Here is a 22,792-nt window from a genome sequence, read left to right as displayed (position 1 = left end):
TATCACAATTAGAGGAAGAAGATCATGTTTGCGGGAATATATGACAATGCCTACTGAAATAGATGCCTTGTTCCACCTTCCCAACCTACACTAGATATGCCAGGGTGGCTGGGGAACCATAAGCCGTCTTCAGGAGTTCATGAACTCAAGAGGGGGGAAGTGTGTGCATGCCACTCCCAGTGTGTACACCTGCTGCACCCTTTCACATATTTAGTCTGAGCATCTGAAGAAGTCTGGATGGACATGCTTTGAAGCTACCTCAGTGCCTGGAATCCTGATAATGCAGGGTTTCTGATCACAGGGAGGCTTCTCTCAGCGTGTTCAATCAAACACACGTAGAAGCCTCCTTCAGACCCTTGGACTAAACACATGAACTTTGGGTGTGTAGGGCATGGGGCAAGTGCATGTGAGGACATTGGGGGCGAAGCCAGCCCCCTGCATACTTTTTGCCCTTCTGTGTTCAGGATGAATGCCTGCAGAAGCTAAAGATAGCCTGCTTGGTCCTTCAGGGGGAAGGGATCCAAAGCACACAATAGGGAAATACCTTTATAAGGACCCTTGAAAAATGTCACAAAGTAGTAAATAAGTGTTGGAGCTTTCCAGAAAGCTTCACTCAAGCCAGGTGTTAAAACAGGGGGTGGAGAAGTAAGGAGAAGGGGAAAGCTGGCATGACATCAGCAGATGGAAACAATCTTAAAATGGATTCCAGCAGTTGTGGTGCAGACATAATTAGATTAGACTCTGCTGGGTGCTAAAATGGCTTTTCAGACTGCGTTGAAGGCTGTTAGGACTAAGAAACAAAAGCGGTTCCTCCGTGACATTCTGGAAATAAAGTCGTACCTCAGAAGTCCAACGGAATCCTTTCCGGAAGTCCGTTCAACTTCCAAAACGTGTGGACACCAAGACGCAGCTTCTGATTGGCTGCAGGAAGCTCCTGCAGCCAGTTGGAAGTCGCGAAAGCTGCATTGGACGTTCGGGTTCCAAAGAAAGTTTGCAAACCAGAACACTCACTTCCGGGTTTGCGGTGTTTGGGAGCCAAAGCGTTCAACTTGCAAGGCATTCGGGATCCAAGGTAAAACTGTACAACACTTAACAGAGTCTTGGGTCTGTCTCTTGCCTGAAGTGGAGTTCACGGGCCACTTGCTGTTTTGGAAACATTCATGAATGGGCCAGAGTGGGAATGAGATAGTAAAGTTAGCTGTATTGGTCCATAAGAAAAATATCTGAAATCCACAACTAGGTAATTGCTTAATTAGGATCAACCAAAAGGTCACAAACTTGTGCCAAGCTTTTGAAATTTGGACTGCAGTTCCCATCAGTCCCAGATAGCACACACTGCCCTAGAAGGTGGACTTAGGGCTTCACATTTTAGTGTCCTTGACCCAAGGAAGCTGCATGATTTCCCTTACCTGCTAACGCTGACATTCTGAATCTTCGTCATGCCATTTATGTATGTGCAAAGTTATTCTGGTTTTATTAACAGGTCACATTCTTAGAACATCTGGTATCAAGGTCAGTCTTAACATTGTTTGTTCTAACCCGTTCTTTGATTAGATCATCAAATACAATGTAAATCCCTTAAGGCACATGAGGTAAGATGTTCCAAACGAGCTCAGCTCAAGAGTCCCCCACTACTCTGGCCAAAAATGAGACACTGAGTGCTGTATGGGTTCTTGGAGAGCTTTTTTAAAAAAAATCCTGCCTTGTTTCGTTTCCCAAACAGGAGTGATTTTTATAACTCTACTCCCATGCTGTGCCTCTTGTTTTGTTGAAATTTGAATGAAACTTCTGCCATCCTCATTCTTGCTTTGTGTGGGTTGGGGATTATATTCCTTTCTTCCAGCTTTAGTATCTGACGTTTTAAAGCTATTAAAATGTGTAGCTTGTTTTGCAAAGAAGAAAAAAACACTTTTCTGAGAGCACAATGGGAATACAGAACTGCTCTTTCGATGTTTTAGAAGGAAAGGTTTCTGATCTGTAAATATTATCTAAAACTCCTTTCTATGGGATATTAACGGATTTCCCAAATAAAGTTTAAAGAGTGCAAACATATTCTGTCTCTGACAGGTGCTCCTGAGAATTTCAGAAGCATAATCAGAGCACAGCTTCCAACCACCTCTTGTGGCCAGTGATACATCAGTTCTGCCTGCATTTCAGGCTACCATGTGTAGTATCAATTGTACTATTTACATTTGCACCCTGCCCCTTCTTCAATAAACCCAGGACACGATACTTGCTTGTCAGTTACTACATATATTTATATTATATTATATATATGCGTGTGTATAATATATATATATTACACACACCGTATTTTTTCGTGTATAAGACTAGGTTTTCCCCCCTAATAAATTAGGTCAAAAATTTGGGGGTGTCTTATATGTAGATAGTGCCAAGGCCATTTTCTTAAATCTGAATCCCCCAAAATATGGGGCGTCTTATACATGGGAGCCTCTTACAGACAGAAAAATATGGTACTTTATTTATATAATATATTAAATGCTTCCAGCTTGGGCGGGGAGGAGAAGGGAGGAGTGCTATTGTTTTGTTTTGCTTTTGTTTTTATTATGTATTTTGTGTATTTATCTTGTATCTTTATGCTTTGAACTGCCCCAAGATCTACAGATGAAGGGTGGGGCAGCATACAAAATTAATAAATGGACCCTTGTGCCGGGTTTGGCAAGGATTACTTTTAAGCAGGCACCTAAATGCCAATACTGCAGTTGCCTGACTGAGGGTCCTTGGAAGCATGTTCCAAGGGGCAGGCACAATCACACTAAAGGCCCTGCTGGTCTTGGTAGGGTAGGCGTAAGGATGAGCTTCAGGAGCACATAGTGCTACTAAGAGTCTCTCCTGACACCAAAAAGAAACAAGTGGATTTTATACACACAAAAATGTTGGTCTTGGTACCCAATGGCTGTTCCACTCAATTTGCACCAAGGAAAGTATTATTTGAAAGCCCACAGTGTATAGGCAACTTCCCATGTGTTCCCAGTTTCCCTTAATTCTTGATGGTATAGCCCCAGGCTGCTTAATCCGCCTGTGATGTTACAGCAGCTAAAATAGATCTTGACCATGGTTGTATTGGAGCAGATCGACCACTTGCTGTAAGATGACCCCCTGCGAGCTCTTTTGCACTAGCACAGTGTCATATGAAAATGCATAGCCAGGTGGCTAAAGAAATGCAAAGCCTGTAAACTTTATGGGGTAGCATAAGTACAGTCCATTAGACTGGCAGACCTCTTGCTATTTTTATATAAGAAGAAAGAGCCTGTGTGTCCCAGCCAGCTTATTGTCAAGTTTGAGGAGTGCGGCCTTTTGATCCTTTTGTTGGCTTTTTTGTCTGTTGTAGCAGCATACATACACAAGTCCAGGGAATGTGAACATTTTCCCCTCTTGTACGTGCTGGCTTTCCTTGGCAAGCCAAGCTAAGTAGTAAGTAGTTTTGCTTCACCCTGGCTCTCTCACTTCCCTTACACACTGAACCTTGAAACAATCCAGATTGCAAACTTCAGTCATTTCCTGTGATATTTTTCACAGGGCAAGAAACTCTGCCAGATCAGCTGCTTTGAAAGTGCCATTCTTGTGTTTTGTTCTTTAAATGAAACTATAATCTGTTTCTTACTACAGATCCAATCTTTCTCTCCCCCCCCCCCCCGGCTTCGCCCTCCCCGTCTATGGAAAGAACAATGGAAGTCAACAGTAATCTGTATTCTTAACATTTCTAGGAAAGTTAACAGCGTTTTTCTGGCAGGAAACTTCTGTTATCTTCTGACAATGGAATAAGGGATTTGTTTTTTGGGACTGCATCCTACTCCATCAGGAAGATGGTGCTGCATTTGCACCACAGTGGAAAATATACCCTAGAAGCTGAAACATGAAGTAAAATACACAGAAGAATAATTATAAATCTTGGCTTAAAAGCTGGTTATTCTGTGCATGTACTGTAGTAGAGGAACTGCTATCTTATTGTGTATGCGTGTGTGAACAGTTTATACTGGTTCAGAGGTGCAAACTATTTGTTGTTCTTTATACATGTTTACCTTAGCTCCCTTCTGAAAAGATCAGGAGGATATGCCCCTCTATTTTATCATTATAGTAACCTTATGAGTTACAGCCTTTCTCAACCTGTGGGTCCCCAGATGTTGTTGAACTACAACTCCCATCACCCCTAGCTAGTAAGGCCAGAGCTCAGGGATGATGGGAGTTGTAGTCCAACAACATCTGGGGACCCACAGGTTGAGAACTGCTGGATTAGAATGAGAGAGAGAGAGAGAAAGAGAGAGAGAGGGAGAGAGGGGGAGAGGGAGAGAGATAGATAGATAGATAGAGAATAATGAGTCCATAAACTCCCAATATGCTACATACACATGCAGGGATTTAAACCCAGGTGTCATTGGTCCTAGTCCACTAGTATACCAGCTGTGGGGAACCTGTGGTCCTTCATATGTCGTTGGACTCCAATAACCATCAACTCCAACTAGGAAGGCCAGGATGGGAATTGTAGAGGAGAGCAGTTATGATCTACCCCTGCCCTTTATCATATCAGTTCTAGTTGATAGTGTAAATAGTGTGGTCTTGAGAATTAGTCCACCTTTGCTGCTATATTTCTGGTGCCATCAGCACACCTGGTCCTGGAAGCAGAATATGGGGGGGGTGCTCTCTGCATCTCCCACATCCCCCACTGATGCCCCCACTACAGCTTCCCATGCAGCACTAATGGTTCCTGATGAACCATGTGGAAATGCTGAGTTGGAACACTGTGCTCAATGGTCTTTTGTAATAGTTTTGTAATTGCTGAATTGGCAGCTATGCGCTCTTTATCTGCTTTTAGTCAGGAGTCGGAAGACTCGCTGGGTGTTCTTTCTATATTGAGTTGTGGAAGGCTCTTTTCTTCTCTTGAGCCAGAGGCTTCTACATGTGGCATGTCCCATCCGTATGCAAAGAAGGCAACCCCGCAAATGAGTTTCATACTTTCTGTATTACCAGAAAGCATGGCTGTGCGCCAGTGGAAGTGTGTGTTGCCAGCTATCCTCATGATCTTTAGGATGAATCAGCCTGTTTGATAATTGTGTCCTCTGATTTGGATGCCCAACTGTTCTCTTCCCACCCCCTTTCCCGTTTTTAAAAGGAAGATTTTGTGTGGCTTGCTTTCGTGGGGAGAAACACCCTCCTCTGTTTAATTCCAGATGAGCTTTAACGTGAATTCTACAGCTGTTGGAAACATTCCTGCCATAGTCTGGCTTAAAACAATATTTTTATTATTGTCCCTTCCAAGTATTACACAATACAGTGGAAAAAAGAGTGCATGTAAACAAATGATAAAAGGAAACTAAGTACCGGTAATCTAGGCAAGTTAGAAAATCAGAAATACAATCTCCTGGAAAGTTGTCTGATGACAACTCCTTTTACAAAGCTCAAGGGGGTTTACATACTTCACCTCCGCTCAATTTTCACCTCACAACAACCCTGTGATGTAGGCTAGGCTGAGAGGCAGTGACTGGCCTAGGCTCACACAGCGAACTTTGTGGCTGAGTGGGGATTTGAACTCTTGTCTCCCAGGTTCTAGTCCAGCACTCTAACCACAACACCACACTGGCACAGTTCATTGAGACTTGTAGGTGACCTTCCCACCTGCTATTATCTGAGTTACTGCTCTTGCTTTAGCAAAGCAGTATACATCTTGTGTTTGTAATACCTGGCCTCCTCCATAGTTTTTGTTGCCGACAGGTTGCAGTATCTTTTCAAAGTAGTATGTGTAGAAAAAGGGTTCTTCAGCTGGCAGGCAGCCTTAAACGCCCCTCTCTCCACAAATGTGCATATTTAGCACATGTGTAGAATAACAAAGATGGCAGCCACAGCAGATAAAGACCACAACTTCCAAAGAAGGAGCTCCAGCATATCTGCTCGCCACTCAAGTGCAACACAGCCCTCCAAAAAGTGGGGTGAGTAGCTGACTTTCTCCTTAACTTCAAAGCTAGACGGATAAAATTGTCTGTTGCAGATCCCTGACAACCCTCTAGCTCAAGAGCTGAGAGGACAACCAAGGACTGTTTGGCAGCTGCATGGCTAAGGCCCTCAGAGAGGCTTAGTCATGAAGGGCTAAACCAGCAGGCCTCAGTTCCACCCAAGCCTTTCCCACTGACAAAAGCTATAAGGACTTGACAGGTGGGGAAGGGGCCTAGTGACTGCACTTTATTTATTTATTTATTTATTTATTTATTTATTTATTTGGCGTGCAAGGCCAGTGAAAAATTGTAGATCTGTCATTATTCATGGCTTGGGGGTAATAATTATTTTTATCTATCTATCCATCTATCCATCTATCCATACATACCCCACCCATCTGGCTGGGTTTACCCAGCCACTCTGGGCAGCTTCCAGCAAAATATTAAAATACTATAATTCATCACATATTAAAAGCTTTCCTAAACAGGGCTGCCTTCAGATGTCTTCTAAAATTCAGATAGTTGTTTAGGAATGTTGATTATGAACGGACTGCAGGATTTGCCCAGATCCTGAATTGAACTTTAAGATTACCCCAAACCAGAGTTACCAGTAGTCAGATGGTGCTGCAAAACCAGAATGGGAAATGTGGGAGGAGGAACCAAGAGCATTTTCTTGTTGGTGAGTCAGAGAGGAAAGGGAAGTATGAAATTATTTGACCCAATCCTTAAACCAGGGGTCAGCAACCTTTTTCAGCCATGGGCCGGTCCACCATCCCTCAGACCATGTGGAGGGTTGGACTATATTTTGTAAAAAAATATGAACGCAAATAACCCAGAGATGCATTTTAAATAAAAGCACACATTCTACTCATGTAAAAACATGCTGATTCCTGGACTGTCCGCAGGCCGCATCTAGAAGGCGATTGGGCCGGATCTGGGCCTTAGTTTGCCTTAAACCCATAGTTCACAGTTACATCTGTGGTGGCCCCACTGCTTATGTGTTGGTTTTCAAGAAAGATAAGGAGAAATGTAAAAACTGAAGCGCATCCAAAATGAGGTCTCAGGATGCTGAAAAAAATAAGGATTTTATTCTTCAACAGCCTACATGGATTTTTTTCTCACAACTGCCCACAGCCTCCTAAGAGATGTTCTTTTGTTTTTCGCTTTCTAGAAGGGAAAATAAATTCAGAGTATAAAGCAGAGCTAAAGGTGGCTTATTGTTTAAGCAGAGGTTGGATGGCCATCTGTCATGTATGATCTAGTTGAGATTCCTGCATTGCAGGAAGTTGGACTAAAAGACCCTTGGGATCCCTTCAAATGCTACAGTTCTATGATTCCAACTTAATTATTTACAAAATCATGGCTAATTCTAGGTTTCTGCTTTACTAAGGAAATAATAATATAAGTTTGAATATAAGAATTCTAACAATAAGAAAGCATATTAATTATCAAAATCTCTTTCTATTGCACATTATCCTAAGTATGTTCTGGTTCTCTGGATAGTAAAGCAAACTCATTTGTGTACAAAAAATTCTCTCCTTGCACAGACATTTAAACCCCAAACAGACTTAAAACTGAGATGATCATACCATTCAGATAACCCTTTGGAAAAAATAATTGCCTTGAACTACTTCTTGTAGCTGCCTTGGAATAATCCAGTAAAGATCCTGTATTCTCAGTGATTTTTATAACACCTGCTTATAGTTGCTGAACGAATCCAAAAGCAGAGGCTGTTCTTTCAGCACTACAAATATCCCCTTAATCCCTGGATTATTCCAAGTCTGCTACAGAGTCCCCTGATGTGCCCTGCATCCCAGTCCCCATTTGCTCCTTTTTTTACTTTTAGCAGCCCTTCATCCCTGTTGTCTACAGTCGAGCTACTCCTTTACCCTCATGAGATTTTGCTTCATTCCTCCTGCCTTTTACACTGAGTTCTCCCTACCCATTTTTCTTTGCCTACTTACAGGGTTATATGTTTTCTACACATTTGCTGTGCATGCATAAAATGGCATCTTTCAAATCTCTGCTTTAATTTTAGAATAGTGAGTTTTCCGCCCTTATGGTGGCACAGAAGACCTTGAATGACTGGGCTGCCCGGACCTGCCTTGGGCCTTTCAAAGGGACAGGAATAGAGCCCCCAAATGATTAAGGGGATGGAACGACTTCCCTGTGAGAGGAAAGGTTTCAGCATTTGGGTCTTTTTAGTTTAGAGCGGGCACATCCAACAGGTAGATCGTGATCTACCAGTTCATAATTCTGTATTGTGTTTTATTTCTGTGTTTTATTTCTGACTATCGGTCGAATAAAGGAAATTGATTGATTGATTGATCTACCAGTAGATCACTGGATGTCTGTGGTAGATCACTGTCTCCCTCCCCAAAGAAGCTCAACAAGTTTGGCTCCCCTAAAAAAGCTCAACATTTTTGCCCTGCACCCCAAAAATGGGCCTTCCCCCTTCCTAAAAAAAAGCTCAGCAACTTTGAGCTGAACCCCCCAAAAGGGGGTAGATCACTGCCAGTTTTTAACTCTGTGAGTAGATCGCAGTCTCTTGGGAGTTGGCCACCCCTGGTTTAGAGAAAAGGCAAGTCAGAAGTGACATGATAATCATGCAGGACATGGAGAGAATATAATATATATTATATTATTATAGAGAGTGGATGGAAAAACTTCTCTTGAAAGAAAGAAAATGTTGCAATATATATATATGTACACTTACTAACTTTGCATAATGCAACCCCATCAATGAACTGAGGCTTCATTTGTGCAGAATTTTGATGTGCGAGAGGAACACAGAACATGCATAGTTTTGCGTTTGATTTTGTCTTCAGCACCTTGGGGAGAAGATATCACTGGCAGCATTCACCCCTGGCTGCTGCTTGACCCCTGCTGTGAATTGCACCTCTGATAATCCATGGATGCCAGGGTGGACTATGGACTTTTGGCCAAAAAAAAAAAAAAAAAAGTTCTGAATCAGATCCCCACTACGACTGTGGTTGTCTCACTAATAAGTGATGGCAAATGAGAGAGGATTGGACTTATTCCCCACTCTGTTGTCATTTAATTTTTGTAACTGAAAATTAAAAAGGGTCTTGACCTAGTGCCTAAGTGGGCTCCCAGATAAGTGAGTAGTGCAGCCCTAATCTTCATTTGTGTCTTTTCTGCTAAGATTTTTTGGGAGGCCGTAGCAATGAGGAGAACATGTTATAGGAGAATAGAGCAAGAGGTTTTGACACTATGTAAGTCTAGCTGTTGTAATTCTAGCTATGTAATGTCATAGCTGTTGTTTTTGAAAAATTCAACATAGATTATTGTGAGGTGCTGTGCAACCATTTTCCTTTCAAAGAAAAAGAATCATAGTGTCCTAAGAGAGCCCAGAGAAGTTGTTTATTTATACAGGCCAGTGGTTTGTTATATTTAAAAGCCCTGTTATTTTTATTAATACTTTGCTGTAAGGATAAATGGTGAGTTAGTGAGCATTTGTTAAACATCCTGTCGTGAGATGCACCTCGTGGCTGCTCCGAGGAGAAGTGATTGCGGTCATTGTTCTGAGAAAGTTACCGCCCTGCTTTCTGTTCCCTGATATTGAACATTCAGTTTCTGGAAGGCTACAGTTCACAAGGTCCTCAAGTAGCAGACCTGTAGCTTTCTCTCAGCTTGTCATCTAATATTTCTCTACTAGGGTTGATTTACGGATATGATCTTGTTGAAATTTGGTTTGTACAGATCGGTGGAAAGAGACTGCTGGCAAAGCCATCAGGAGCTTTAGTGATACTTCCCCCTGAAGATGATCATTCTGAAACAGAATGAAACAATATTTTAAATTTTATTGTATTTTTATCTTATTTGGCTTAATTTTGCAGGGTTTAGTGGCTTACAGTGCAATCTTAGGTTGGGTTTTATCATCACTGGGAACTAATTTAAGACCTTTCTGGTGAAAAATCACGTATAAATAACAAAGAACAATAGTCTTTAAATAAGTTTTATATCTATATATCCGTATCTATCTATATCTATCATCTATATCTCTATATCTCCCGCCCATCAGGCTGAGTTTCCCTAGCCACTCTGGGCAGCTTACAACATATAAAACAACAAAACATCAAACATTACAAAACAAGATATTTTATACAAGCAGCAAACAAACCAGTACATCAATAAAAACCAATAACAATAAAAATAACAATAATAATAACAGTTTACAGATATACCCAAATTAAAGTAACCGCCAACTCCAACTAAACATTTAACCATCAACAACCCAACAAAAATGAAACAGAGGAACCAAAATTAGAACTGTTTAAAACTTTTAAAACATTTTAGCCAGTTGCCCCAACCCAAGAGTTGTTCTAGCAATGTCCCAGTGGACTCCCAGGAGGCTTTTAGCTGTTCAGGGTGAGTCTGGGCCAGGTGAAAATGGGCCTTGCAGCAGGGAGCGGTCTTCCTTCCAGCACTCAGGGCAGCAGCAGGTTGTGTACATAAGAACATACAAATATCCTGCTGGATCAGGCCAATGGCCCATCTAGTCCAGTATTTTTTTCTTACGTTGGCCGTCCAGATGCCTGTCAGAAGCCAGGGATCACAACATGAGCACAAAAGCAATCTCCCCTCTCATAGTTTCCAGCAACTGGAATTGTAAATTGTTGTAAAGTTGTGCTTTAATTCCTGATAACTGCCTCAATTTTTGCATTTTGAAAACTTCAATGTTTCATAGTACATATACATTATTACTATACAATGGTACATTAGAAAAGGTCAATATATGTATTGCATCACCTTTGCCTCTCCTATGGAAAAAGACGAGGATAAAAATAATATTTTGGTTCTGCTTTCCCCGCAGGAAGGATCAGAATGTTCTTTCACCTGTCAATTGCTGGAACCTCCTTTTAAACCAGGTGAAGCGGGAGAGCAGGGACCACACCACCTTAAGTGACATCTACCTGAACAACATCATCCCTCGGTTTGTTCAAGTCAGTGAAGATTCTGGGCGACTTTTCAAAAAGGTAATGCTTTTATTGCTACATGCATTATTTCATAACTTCATGGCTTTTGGTGACATAACACAAGTGAATTTGTCCCCTCGTTGCATCTGAATTAGATTACTGTTATGTGCTGTATGTGGAGCTGCGTCTAAAGACTGGTTAGGAATTATAGTTGATGAAGCTAGCAGGCTGTTGATTTGGGCACATAGGTCAAACATGTCACTCAGATGTTCTGTTTTTCATTGCCTTACTAATTAGCTTCTGAGCTCAATTCAAAGTGCTGGTTTTGATCTTTTTAAAGACCCAAATGGTTTAGGACCCGAGCATTTTGAGATACTTGTCCTGGCAGAATCCTAAGTGAGCAAGGGTTACCCTAACAGCAGCCTCCTAGCACAAGAGAATCAAGATTACAATAGTGTAATTTCTTCCACTGGGGTCCTGCTGTGCTTCTCAAATGCAAGTGGCTTTCGGAGTGATCCTATTGCACCCAGTGGGCAATACTTTGAGGCCAGGACCTCTCTGTGACTATTATACATGTTTTATAATCAGGCAGAGCGCTCCTTTTCTATAAAATGTAATCATGGCAGTGGTTAAGTAGCTCTTTACAAAGCAGGGCGCTGAGCAGGGATACAGACTTCTCCAAAACTACCTCTTCCCCTTATCATTGCTTCATTTTAAAAGGGAAAAATGGAATTAAATGGATTATCCCTTCCATTTATTAAATATGGCTAGGTATGGTGTGGCAGCCTCTAGATCAGGGTTGGCATGCATGGGATCATGTCCAACTTTCCCCCTTTTTTAAACCATCTGGAAAAGTTTAATAGTGATAACGAGTGTTTATGAAGTCACTGCCTATGGGTATGTGCGTTACCTGATACTTCTTTATTTTTTTGGTTTAAACATGCACATCCTGCGTTTTCTAAAAAGCTGGCTAACCAGAAAAAAGAACTAAAATAACAATAAACAAATACGGGGGGGGGGGGGAATTACAGATAGCATAATTATTCAGAAACCCTAGTAGCAGAGGATACTTAAAGGCATTGCATTGCCCTATAATCCTATCAGGAATGTTTAAGGGTATGTCTAGCACCCTTCAGGCCTATATGTTCATTTTACATTCTGAAATGCCTGTATTTGTGTGGTGCTCCTGAAGCAGAGATGGCAGTACCATTTGTTTCCAAGTAATGTGAAAGTAACAGCTTTATTTGACCTTCTAAAACTTTTTGCTAATTAAATTATCATTGATTAAGTACTTAGAAGGGATTATTGAGTAACAGGGACCCTTTCGTTTCCCTTAATCTTCGTAGAGGATAAGTAATGTTTCTACATTATACTCTTGAGGACAACATGAAAAACAAATTGGCTGACTGGCAAGCACAAAGGATTTCTTTGGGAAGGTGTTCTAATATAACACAGTCACTTGGCTGGAAGCATTGTCCCCACCCCCTCTTGGTTAATTTCACTGTAATTTGGTGACCCATGTGCATTGCTGATTAAAGCAGGGATGGAGAACCTGCGGCTCTCCAGATGTTGTTGGACCCAACTCCCATTATCCCTTGACCCCCATCCCTGGGTTCAAAACTCTACATCAATTGACTAGGTGATATTGGAGCAGTCATTCTCTCTTAGCCTCACTTGGGAGAATGATGTTTGCCACCTTGAGCATCTTGGAGGATAGCTAAAATAAAAAGTAGCAAATAAATCAAGTTTGATTATTTCTTTAACTTTGCCTACACTTCCACAAAGGCTTCTGTAGTTTTAACTGTGTAGCTGCCATTCAAAGTAAAATGGCATTCTTTGGCTACACTCTTATTAGTTACAGTCAAACCCTGGTTGTCAAACGTAATCTGTTCCAGAAGCCTGTTCGGCTTCTGAAATGTTTGATAACCGAGTAATGGCCTCCAATTGGTTGCAGGAGTTTCCTGCACTTAGCAGAAGCTGCGTTGGATGTTCGGCTTCCGAAAAATGTTCGAAAACCAGAACATTGACTTCTGGGTTTTCAGTGTTTGGGAGCCAAAACGTTCTGAAACTGAGGTGTTCAGGATCTGAGGTTTGACTGAAATACATATTGTATGGAAAAATGAGTGACTCAGGCTACAATCCAGTGCATGCTTTCTTGGGATTAAGTCTATGCTTAAATCCTCTCTATTGAAAAATCTACATAGAGCGTGTGCATTTTTTCTGGCAGTAGTGGCAACATGCTATTGAATGCTCTTTTGGTCAACACTGTGCAGAAGCCAAAGAGATGAGGTCCAGTTACTTCTGAACAGCTACGTCTGAACTGTGCTGTGAGGTTGGGGCTGCTTTGCTCATGATGCCACCAGTTTGCACCTCTGCAGCCTGCCAGAGGCTTCTGTATAGGTTGCCCTGCACTGCACATTCTAGGGCAGTCTTCCCTACTGGGCGCTGCTCATATGTTGTTGCACTCCAACTCCCAGCAGCTCTGGCTAGCCTGGCCAGTGGTCAGGGACAATGGGAACAGTAGTTTTTTTTTAAAATTCTGGAACGTATCAAGTTGGAAAAGGCTGTTCTAGCCCCCCCACCCACTACGTTAGGTCTAGTAGCAAGGGGAAATTGAATTACCCTCCCTCTCCTACTTTTTTTTTTTTTTTTAATGAAGCATGAAATGGCGGACAGGAAGGAAGCTAATAGTTACATTTCTAAGAAAAAGTACAACAATGAAGTAGCCTACTATGGGAATAGAAAATTAATATAGATAACATGATTTTAAATGGCACTTAAAAAAATATATCTTGGTTTGTTTTCCACAAGCAGAGCTCTGTTGTTTTGCCTCAGGTTTTGCAAAGACAGGAGCTGTTACTTGTTAGAATTTAGTATCCAGATAACAGGATTGCCAAGTTGGTCAAATGCCAGGATAGTTTCTTCTGTTAACTCTCTTTATGCTTGCTATGTGTCACTAGCACATAATTCTTTGCACCAGTCCCTCCTGGGGAACCTTTCTCAGACTGACATGTGATATGCGGAATGGAAATAGTTTGTGACTGAACCCAGAGCCACTGGTGATTGTGCTCTTTGCTGGAAAGCTCTCTCAATTTCCTGCATCCCAATCAACCTGACAAGTGTGAACTAGCACAAGACTACTGATAAAGCCCAAATATCAAAGCGCTTAAGGGGCAGATTTGTTAACCAGCAAATAGCCAGTGTCTAAATGTAGAATTATGAAAGAAAGCAGCACTGTAGGTACCGCACCATTTCTAAGTGCTTCATTTAGTATGTATAATTGTACTTACTACATGCCATCTAAATGTCTGAAAGCAGCTGTTATTTAAAAAAAATAACCCCTTCAGATATTATTCAAGGGAAATAAGATAGTTGATTTCCAGCTGTTTTGCAAATGGACTAGACATTAAATTGCAATTTGTTCCAACTTCATTTTGTTGTTGTTGCAAGATTGCGTACTTCAAATCCAGCACATAAACAATGTTGATATTTGTAATTTTTGTTAAACAAGAGATCCATGCTTTTGCAGCCACTGGGTGAGTGTGGCTGCAAAGAAAGTATTTTAATTGTTTACCTAGGGGCTAGTTGCAGAAGTCAACTGATCACAATATTCAGTCTTACGGGTATCTGTGCCCTAACGCATGAATGATTTCCAAAAGTTAGCTCAGTTGGCAGAGCATGAGACAATTTCAGGGTTGTGGGTTTGAGCCAGACCTTGGGCAAAAGATTCCTGCATTGCAGGGGGTTGGACTAGATGGCCCTCATGGTCCCTTCAAACTCTATGATTCAGTGATCTAAGAGCAATCCACGGTGAAGAAAAATATCAAGATGCATGTCGCACAAGGCGAAAATTAGCTGTTCTCTGTGGGTCCCAGAAATTAGCTGGTTGCCTGTTCCGGATGGGCTTGCACTCCCTCTGAAGGATCAGCTTGGGGGTTTCGAGATTCAGCATTGTCGCTGGAAGCCCAAGTGGCCTCAATGGCTAGGAGTGCCTTTCACTTACCAGGCTTTGACTTTTAAGACAGTTTTGACTGTTCCTGGACTGGGACAGCTTGACCACAGTGATTCAGGCATTGGTACCTTCCAAAGGGGATTACTACAATATGGTGCTTTGCTCACACTTAATTTGGAAGCTGCAATTCATGTAAAATGCTGTAGCATGATTGCTGACAGCATATTACAACTGCGCCCAGTGATCTGCACTAATTCTGATTTGCTACCGAGAATTGTTCAGGGTGTTACAATTGGTATATAAATCCCTTAATGCAGGGATGAGAAACTTTTTTGGGTTCATGGGCCAGATCCTTAACAGGATCGGCCTCACAGGCCAAATTCTGCAGATGGGTGCAGCCACCTACCTGTCCATAACTATTCATGCGATAGTGCACGAATGACTTTTAAATCTCTAACGTTGGTCATTTAAGGGGTGGGGTGGGGTGGAGGAAGTGCTTTTTTCTGCCCTAGGGTGGGGAAGGGGAGGAGGAGAAAGAAGGCATCACATGTGAGGAGTTGCTCCAGCAGCAGTTCTGCAAAAATGCAGATCCACTGCTGGAAGGACTCACACACACTTAGTGATGGATTTACATATAAGCTAAACAAGCTATAGCTTAGGGCCCCACTCTTTTGGGGGCCCCAAAAAAATTTAAAGAAAAAAAACCTGGATGTACATTTCCAAAATATAAGATAAAAAGCAAATAAAATAAAACCTACATACAGCAACAGTGTTTTGTGTTGTGTAGGCTCCTATTATTTAAGTAATGGGCCCCGTCTGCTAGCCGGCTCCCTAAAATATCACACATAAAGGGCCCCATTACCTTCAGTAGCTTAGGGTCTCATCAAAGCTAAATCTGGCCCTGCGCACACTGCCTGTAAAATGTAGGCTTCTTCCCACCCCCATGGGGGGGGGGCGGAGTACGGCTTTGCAAGAATTCCAATCCCACCCCACCCCCCACCCCATAGGTGTGGCGAAAAGCCTGTACAGCCGTACCTTGGAAGTCAAACAGAATCCATTCCGGAAGTCCGTTCGACGTCCAAAACATTCAGAAACCAAAGCGCAGCTTCTGATTGGCTGCAAGAAGGTCCTGCAGCCAATCGGAAGCCCCATCAGACGTTCGGGTTCCAAAGGACATTCGCAAACTGGAGCACTCACTTCCGGGTTTGCGGCGTTGAATGCCAAAATGTCTGAGTACCAAAGCGTTCGGGATCCAAGGTACAACTGTAATTTATAGGCAATGTGCACAAGAGAAGTCCCTCTAGCAGTGGATCTGCAGAAAGCAAGGGGGAGAAACATGCATTTATGATATGAGTTACTGCTTTAGTGTGACAGCATCTGCTCCCATTTACATGAAACCAGTTTACAACTCATTGCCTGTTTACATTTGACCAGGTGCTTTTGTTACACTGCTTTAACTGAAAACAGTCTACACCTGCTGAATTTTTATGTTACTTTTAATTGTATTGCTTTATCACAGATGTGCTTGCTGTGGGGACTCTTTTGGGAGGAGGGGCGGCATATAAATTTAATAAATAGCACGCTTTCATATAAAGTAATGTGCATGCACAATTAAAGATGCATGCATGTATTTTCCAAATGGGGACAAAAGTGACATATCCTGGAAGGGAGAAGGCTGGTCACTGTATCTAGCTTACCAGATTCGAAAAGCTCATTCTGATTCATTTGGGGATGGTTTCCAGATGCACAAAGTGCTGGAATTGAAGCTGGGTTGTGACAAATTGCAAAGGGCGCGTTTCACTCGAGAGATGAGCTGCTGCATTCTGCACCCGCTGGAGCAAAGCCCCCTTTCAAGGATAGTTAGAAGAGAAGCCTGCCACTATAATCTACCCTTCTGGCTACATAGGCCTGTGTAGCTGTGATAAGGTCTGCGTGAGGCACAGTCACAGCCTGTGGTCATTTTCTCAGAGCCTGGAAGATGCATCCTGTCACAGCTATTGTCTGTGAATCCTGACATCGCAACAGATCCCATAAAGAAGGGTCCTGCCTTTTTATGCACTTCATAGCAAAAAGCAGCTGTGACTTTTCTGTGAAATGTGTGGAAGTAGGTAGCCCAGCCCTCCAGTGAGAAATGTGCAGGCCACAACAAATCCTCTTGTCTTTTCCTGCAAGATTCTTCTTGTTTTGAAGGGAAGGTCTTACAAGGATGGTGCAGGCATTTCTGCCTGTCAGGCTCTGGCATGTTTGTCTGTAATATGATTAACTTCCAAACTTCCAGAAGCAATTTATATTTGGGGTTTTTTTTGAAGCTTTTCAGATGTCTGTCGTTCTCAGCCTCGGCTGTCAAGTTCTGCTGCTGTTGCAAGAAGCCTGCAATATGGTCTGACTTAATCTAATTAAGTTTTTCTCTTCCTATCTCACGATGAAGAGATCCTTTTCAGGGCTGTGATATGGGGAAGGGTCTCATTTGTTTGAGCAGTGGATGGAAGCCTGCCAACCACTTCAAAGGTATCTTTGCTGATAAGGGAAGTCAGGTTTGCTGCCAAAGCCAACGGTCTGAGATACGAGTGTGTTGCTAACATTTCTGACTGGCTGCTAGAGGGGCTTTAGTGCCCTCCCAAGGCTACAAGCAGCAATATTTGGGGGGGGGGCATTCAAGATGGAAGCGATTCTGGAACCACTTCATGCAACAAGGGAATGAGAAAATGGGGTGGGTTTAAATGCCAAGGAGCAACAGGCTGAAGTCAACTAAGTCACTGTGTGAGTGGAATGACTTCTGCAACAAAATTTGCATCCACCCTCACATATCCCAAAATCTGCTCTGGCAGAAGCTCCGTTGTTTAAGCAGAAGTTGTTCTACTTACGAAATTACTTGGCTGGATACAACCCAAAGATTTGCAGGTACTTTGTGTTGAAGTACCTGCACACTGAGAGCCAGCGTGGTGTAGTGGTTAAGAGTGGTAGACTTGTAATCTGGTGAACCGGGTTCGCGTCTTGTCCCATTAAACTTTAATTAGTTTAATGTAAATGCCCAGTGCGCTTCCATCGTCACAAGTCCCACTACAGCAGAGTATTTCGCACAGCAGTTGAAGAAGGGCAGGAGAGGCAGTATCTTTTCAAAGAGGAGTCTTGGAGCATGCGGTTTGTAACTCAAAGATAAGGTTTCTTTACAAAAACAAAAAACAACCCTGGCGAAGAACCACACATCTCAGCAAACACGCCCAAAAAGGGGGAGAAAGGGAAGAACAAACACACAGGAGACTATTTATACAAACTCATGTTCCTGGAAGCCTAATGACCTCCAGCTGCTCAGTGATTAGAGCGTTTCTGCTACCCTTTAACCCTTTGATAGCAACACGTCTCCGCTCCTCCACATGCAGCTCTGGGTGACCTTGGGCTAGTCATACTTCTCTGAAGTCTCTCAGCCCCACTCACCTCACAGAGTGCTTGTTGTGGGCAGTGGCTTAGCGTGGGTTGTCAGCACCTGGGGCAAGGCAAGTAATTTGTGCCCCCTAACCCATGGATTTGCGCTCCCTAACCCGTGGATTTGCGCCCCCTAACCCTAACCCCCAGATGTTGCACCCGGTGCGGCCGGCCCCCCTGCACCCCCCACGCTACGCCACTGGTTGTGGGGGAGGAAGGGAAAAGGAGATTGTTAGCCACTTCAAGACTACTTAAAGTAGTGATAAAGCGGGATATCAAATCCAAACTCTTATTCTTGAAAAAACAAATTTCTCACTATATATTGGTTGTACATAAGCCCCTGAATGTTTAACAAAGCTGGGCCAGCCATTAGGGAGGGTGAGACCGCTGCCTTAGGCACCAGGAGTCCCCCGCCCTGCCAGGTAGCACTCACACTGGCAACCTACCTGCCCCACCACTTCCGTCAGATGGAGAATCACCACCACCACTGGTGCCAATTTTTGGCAAGATCATGTCACTTTGGGGCACTAAATTTATAATCTTTCAATTTGGCTGGTCTATTCACTTAACCGACCTGGAACAATCTACCAGAGAAAAGGCCGCCGCCCATGGGACAGAGGGTCATGGATGAATGATAATCCAGCTTCTACCTAGGGTTTTAATAGGTCATAAGATGTTATGGTAACTATATTCGTAATGTATTTTTGTCGGTGTTTGTCCTTTGATGCTATGGCCTGTCGGCTACGCAAATAAAGTCTATAGCTATCTATCTTTGGGGCGAGATCTCACCCCAAACTGGCACCATCTTGTCAGAAATCAGCACTGATGGCAATGGCGCTTCTCCGCCAGTGGCAAATGTGGCAGGATGTGCAGTGGTGTAAGGAGCAGCTAGGTAGGGGTAGAGCAGGGCGGCCCTTCCCTTTTCGCATCAAGTGGTGGAACATGATTCACCACCCTTGATGTTCAGCAGTCGGAATCTGCCACTTCAGGAATTCCTGGTTCCCAGTCCTATGAGAATCTACTTGTTTTTGTTTAATTCTGACTACAGAATTGGCCGTTGCTTGCAACGCAGACTGGAATTGTTCTATCAAATTGGTTGTGTGAAAATATAGGGCCAATTCAGGCTGTTGTAGCTCAGCTTATTAAGGCAAGATACGCACGAGCCTTGTGAACAGATCCCTTTTGTCATGGCTCATGAGCAAAGGGAGCCTCTAGTTTACCACGGTTCTGAAACTGGTTCAAGTAAAATGGGAATCTATGGTTAGTTAGAGATTTCCAGGTTTAATTGTGGCTTGCAGTAAAGAGAGGAGAAATAGCTCTTTGCATGGGTATGTGAAAATCTCAGCTCAGTATTGTGCAGGGGGTGGGGACACATGCAAAAATAAACTGGACCAGCATTATTTGGCTCTGCTAAGAATGGCACTGGTCGTACATTTCTGCAACCCCTCTGGAACCGTGTTCCCACATGTGAAAGAAAATAAATAAATAAAGAAGCTTAGAAGCCTTAGCATATAAAGGAGAAGGCTAGGTTAGAAGCCCTTCTTGCTTCAGTTAGCTCTCTAAGGGAAGGAGGAGGGAGCGGGGGGAGCGGTTAGGTTGGGTGTGGGAGCATTCAAGCATTGGCTGCCATGTATTCAGCCCCAGGAGAGAAAGCACCATATGCCTGAACAAGCAGGCTGACTCAAAGTTCTCTTAGGATACATGCTTTTCTTTTTAAGGGGATTCTACATAAATCTGTGGATGCTGTTCCGTTCCGTAGCAGGGACCACATTCCATGAAAATTGGGCCGTTCGAAAACTGTGGAATCTATAGCACTTTAAGAAAAACAACAGAGGCTTTGCTTTCAAATAGAAATAATAATCTGATGAGAGGGGATTGCAAGCCTTAGTCAAAATAATGCAGAGATTGGCACTTCTAGGGAAGAATACATGGTTTTTGCCTTGCCTATAACTAATTATATTACATTTCCCTGTATGAATTCTAATGAAGTTGAGGTGTGAGCCCTACACATTGGCTCACGTGGAGTTCTGATCCTCTCCTTGCAAATCTCAGGAGGGTAGGGTGCTTTGATATTGCTTCTATTCTTCTTTTTCAGGTTTCTTTTGATTTCTTGCTTTTCTCTTTGTGCAGTACATATCTTTGATTCCTCTGTATTTCGAGCTTTGAGTGTGCTCCTTTTTAACTCTCTTCTGTTTAAATTTATTACGGTATCTTCAGATAAAACAGTGTTATGAAAAGGAGCCCAGTCCTTGGATTCCTACCCCCTTCTAACTATTCTGTTTTCCTTTAAGTTTCTGTGTGCGCTCATAATTCTCTGCATGGCGACACCATCATATTTTTAGCAAGATTTCCAGATCTTCTCCTGCTGATGTTATTTACACATATGGCCTCTTTTTACGGAAGAGGCCCTTGTAATTTAGTCTCCTTCATCGCCACTCCTTGCCAATTGCGATAGAAGAGAGAGATGTCTCTGAGTCAAACCAATTTTGACATGTTTTATGAATCTCTTATGTGTGTAGCAGTTTTTGGCATGAAGCAGCAAGCTATGCGTTCGTATTTCAGCTCATTAAAGAATTTTGTGTTGCACATGAAATAGGGTCTGCCTGCTAGACAGAAATGATGTACTCCGGAGGTTAACAAATCTGTATTACCTAACCATGTAGGATTCCCCCCCCCCCTTTCTGTTCTGGCTAGTTTCTGAACAGACAAATTTTCTTCTGGTTCCTTTAGCTCCTTGACTGCAGCTCAGAGTAACAAGAAGAGAAATCTGAGAACTGAAATGTTTAAACAGCCTTCTTCTTGATTCTGTGCAATTTATTTTTATGTGCAGCTGGCCTCTTTAGGCATATTATCAGCTGGGGTGAAAGGTAAATGTTGAGATAGTGCCAAGAAATACAGATCTATATTATATATATCTGTGAGGAAACTAAGCTAATCTCCTAAGTGTGCTTTTCTCTGCATCCATTTCCTTTGCTGGAGTCTTCTAGGGCAGGAGAATCTTTCTTCCCATGACATGGTTTCCTCTATATGCTCATCTAGTGGCTTATGTTCATTGTGAGAAGGCAACTCTGGGAGGTTTTCTTTTCTTGCTGTTGCAAGAATCTGTGAGGCTGTGACGTACTTGCTGGACATCATTCTGAACTCCTGTCCCCTTTGCCACTAAGGGATTGTGTGCAGCTCTGGAATTGTACTTCAGAGTCCTGTTCTTCTTTCTCACTTCCACTTTCTTATTGCTTCTCCTCCTTCTTCCTTATCTCTAAAAAATGAGTGAAGAAAAAAAAAAGACAAAAATAGAGGAAGGCATCCTGTGTATGACAGCACGGTCATGTGCATGTCTGCATGGAATCTGTGCATCTACTTCAGCTATTCCATGAGCTCCATTTGAAAAGACTGTTGTCTTAAATGTTGCAACGTAACAGAGAACAGTTTTTACTGCTTACCTGCTCGAGCGATTGGCAGCAAGGAAAGATTCCGTGACTTTCTGTGGGGCAATTTTCATGGCTTGGTGTCTGTTCATGACAAGATGGATAATCAAACTTGCACATCTTCCTTTTGGTCAGTTCTGTATACTTCCAAGCCGCCACCCTCCACTTAGAACACTAAATTTCACCTTCTGCTTTCTTAGTTTTAGTTAAAAAGATTGTTGACAAGGGATGCTTTCACTCACCTTGGTGGTGGTAAGGAACTTCCTAATGACAAGGAAGTTCTGTAGCTTTCATGGGCAGTTTGCTCCACCAGCCAAATGCTTGTACAAATAAGAGATTCCCCCCCCCCCCACAACTAATATTTAGTCTGGAATTGCTTCCCCATACTTCTTTGTTTTGATCCCCTTTGGACATCATTAACATTATTTCATAATAAAAGACTTGGAAATTTAAGGGTTTTTTTTGCCATATGTAAATACATTAACCGAACTGTTTAAATCTATTTAGTCAATGTTTTTTTAAGCTTCCCCTCTCTTATGGATCCTTTTACTCACATCTACTCTTGTTGTTAATTCACCAAAGTTTACCACTTTGTCAGCTCTATCCAATGATCCAGTTCAGTCATGTTTGTGAGCAGGATATGCAGATACACCATCTTCCCATAACTTCTGAGTTCTTGTACTAGCTTTGCTATGTAGAGCTATAGGGGATTTGGTCATGAAAGGTGCTGGTAGCTCATCCTGTTTTGTGCTGTATTTGATAAAAAGTGGAAATCTATAAAATGCAGGAGACATTTTCAAATGATCAATTAAACAATTTTGTAATATTGGCTTGCTGAAGGATATAATTCTCATAAAAGGTTGTATTCAGACCTTTTGCTCTATAAGACTACAAATAAGATTGGCAGAAAAGGTTCTGAACTGCATTAAACAAGTGCATAAGAAGTGAAGAGACAAGAAATTTAAGACTCTAAATTATCTGAAACTTTAGAATTGGAGAGATCCTAGATGTCACTTAATCTGCGTCCTTCAGAAACTCAGTTATAAGCATTTTTCTGTCTGACATCTGTGTTTTGAATAACCTATGATCATGGTAACATACTCT

General features: G+C 42.4%; 1 protein-coding gene across 8 annotated transcripts in view; it reads left to right on the top strand.

Annotated features, from left to right (window-relative positions):
- The window catches only part of SRGAP2 (SLIT-ROBO Rho GTPase activating protein 2), a 201,514-nt gene that overhangs the window by 78,962 nt on the left and 99,760 nt on the right, over window positions 1–22,792 (top strand). For 7 of the 8 annotated variants that reach the window (XM_083745469.1, XM_083745468.1, XM_083745467.1 and 4 more), the window contains exon 4: window positions 10,786–10,948. In XM_083745469.1, the coding sequence (XP_083601595.1) occupies window positions 10,786–10,948 (163 nt within the window). Of the gene's footprint in view, window positions 1–10,785; window positions 10,949–17,162; window positions 17,349–22,792 lie in introns of those variants that run through there. The other variant, XM_083745471.1, reaches the window with a different exon arrangement.

Source organism: Podarcis gaigeae (genome assembly GCF_964106915.1).
Source record: "Podarcis gaigeae genome assembly, chromosome: 6".
NCBI lineage: Eukaryota > Metazoa > Chordata > Lepidosauria > Squamata > Lacertidae > Podarcis > Podarcis gaigeae.
Note: the sequence above shows the minus strand (reverse complement) of the source record. Positions and strands in the feature narration are given on the sequence as shown.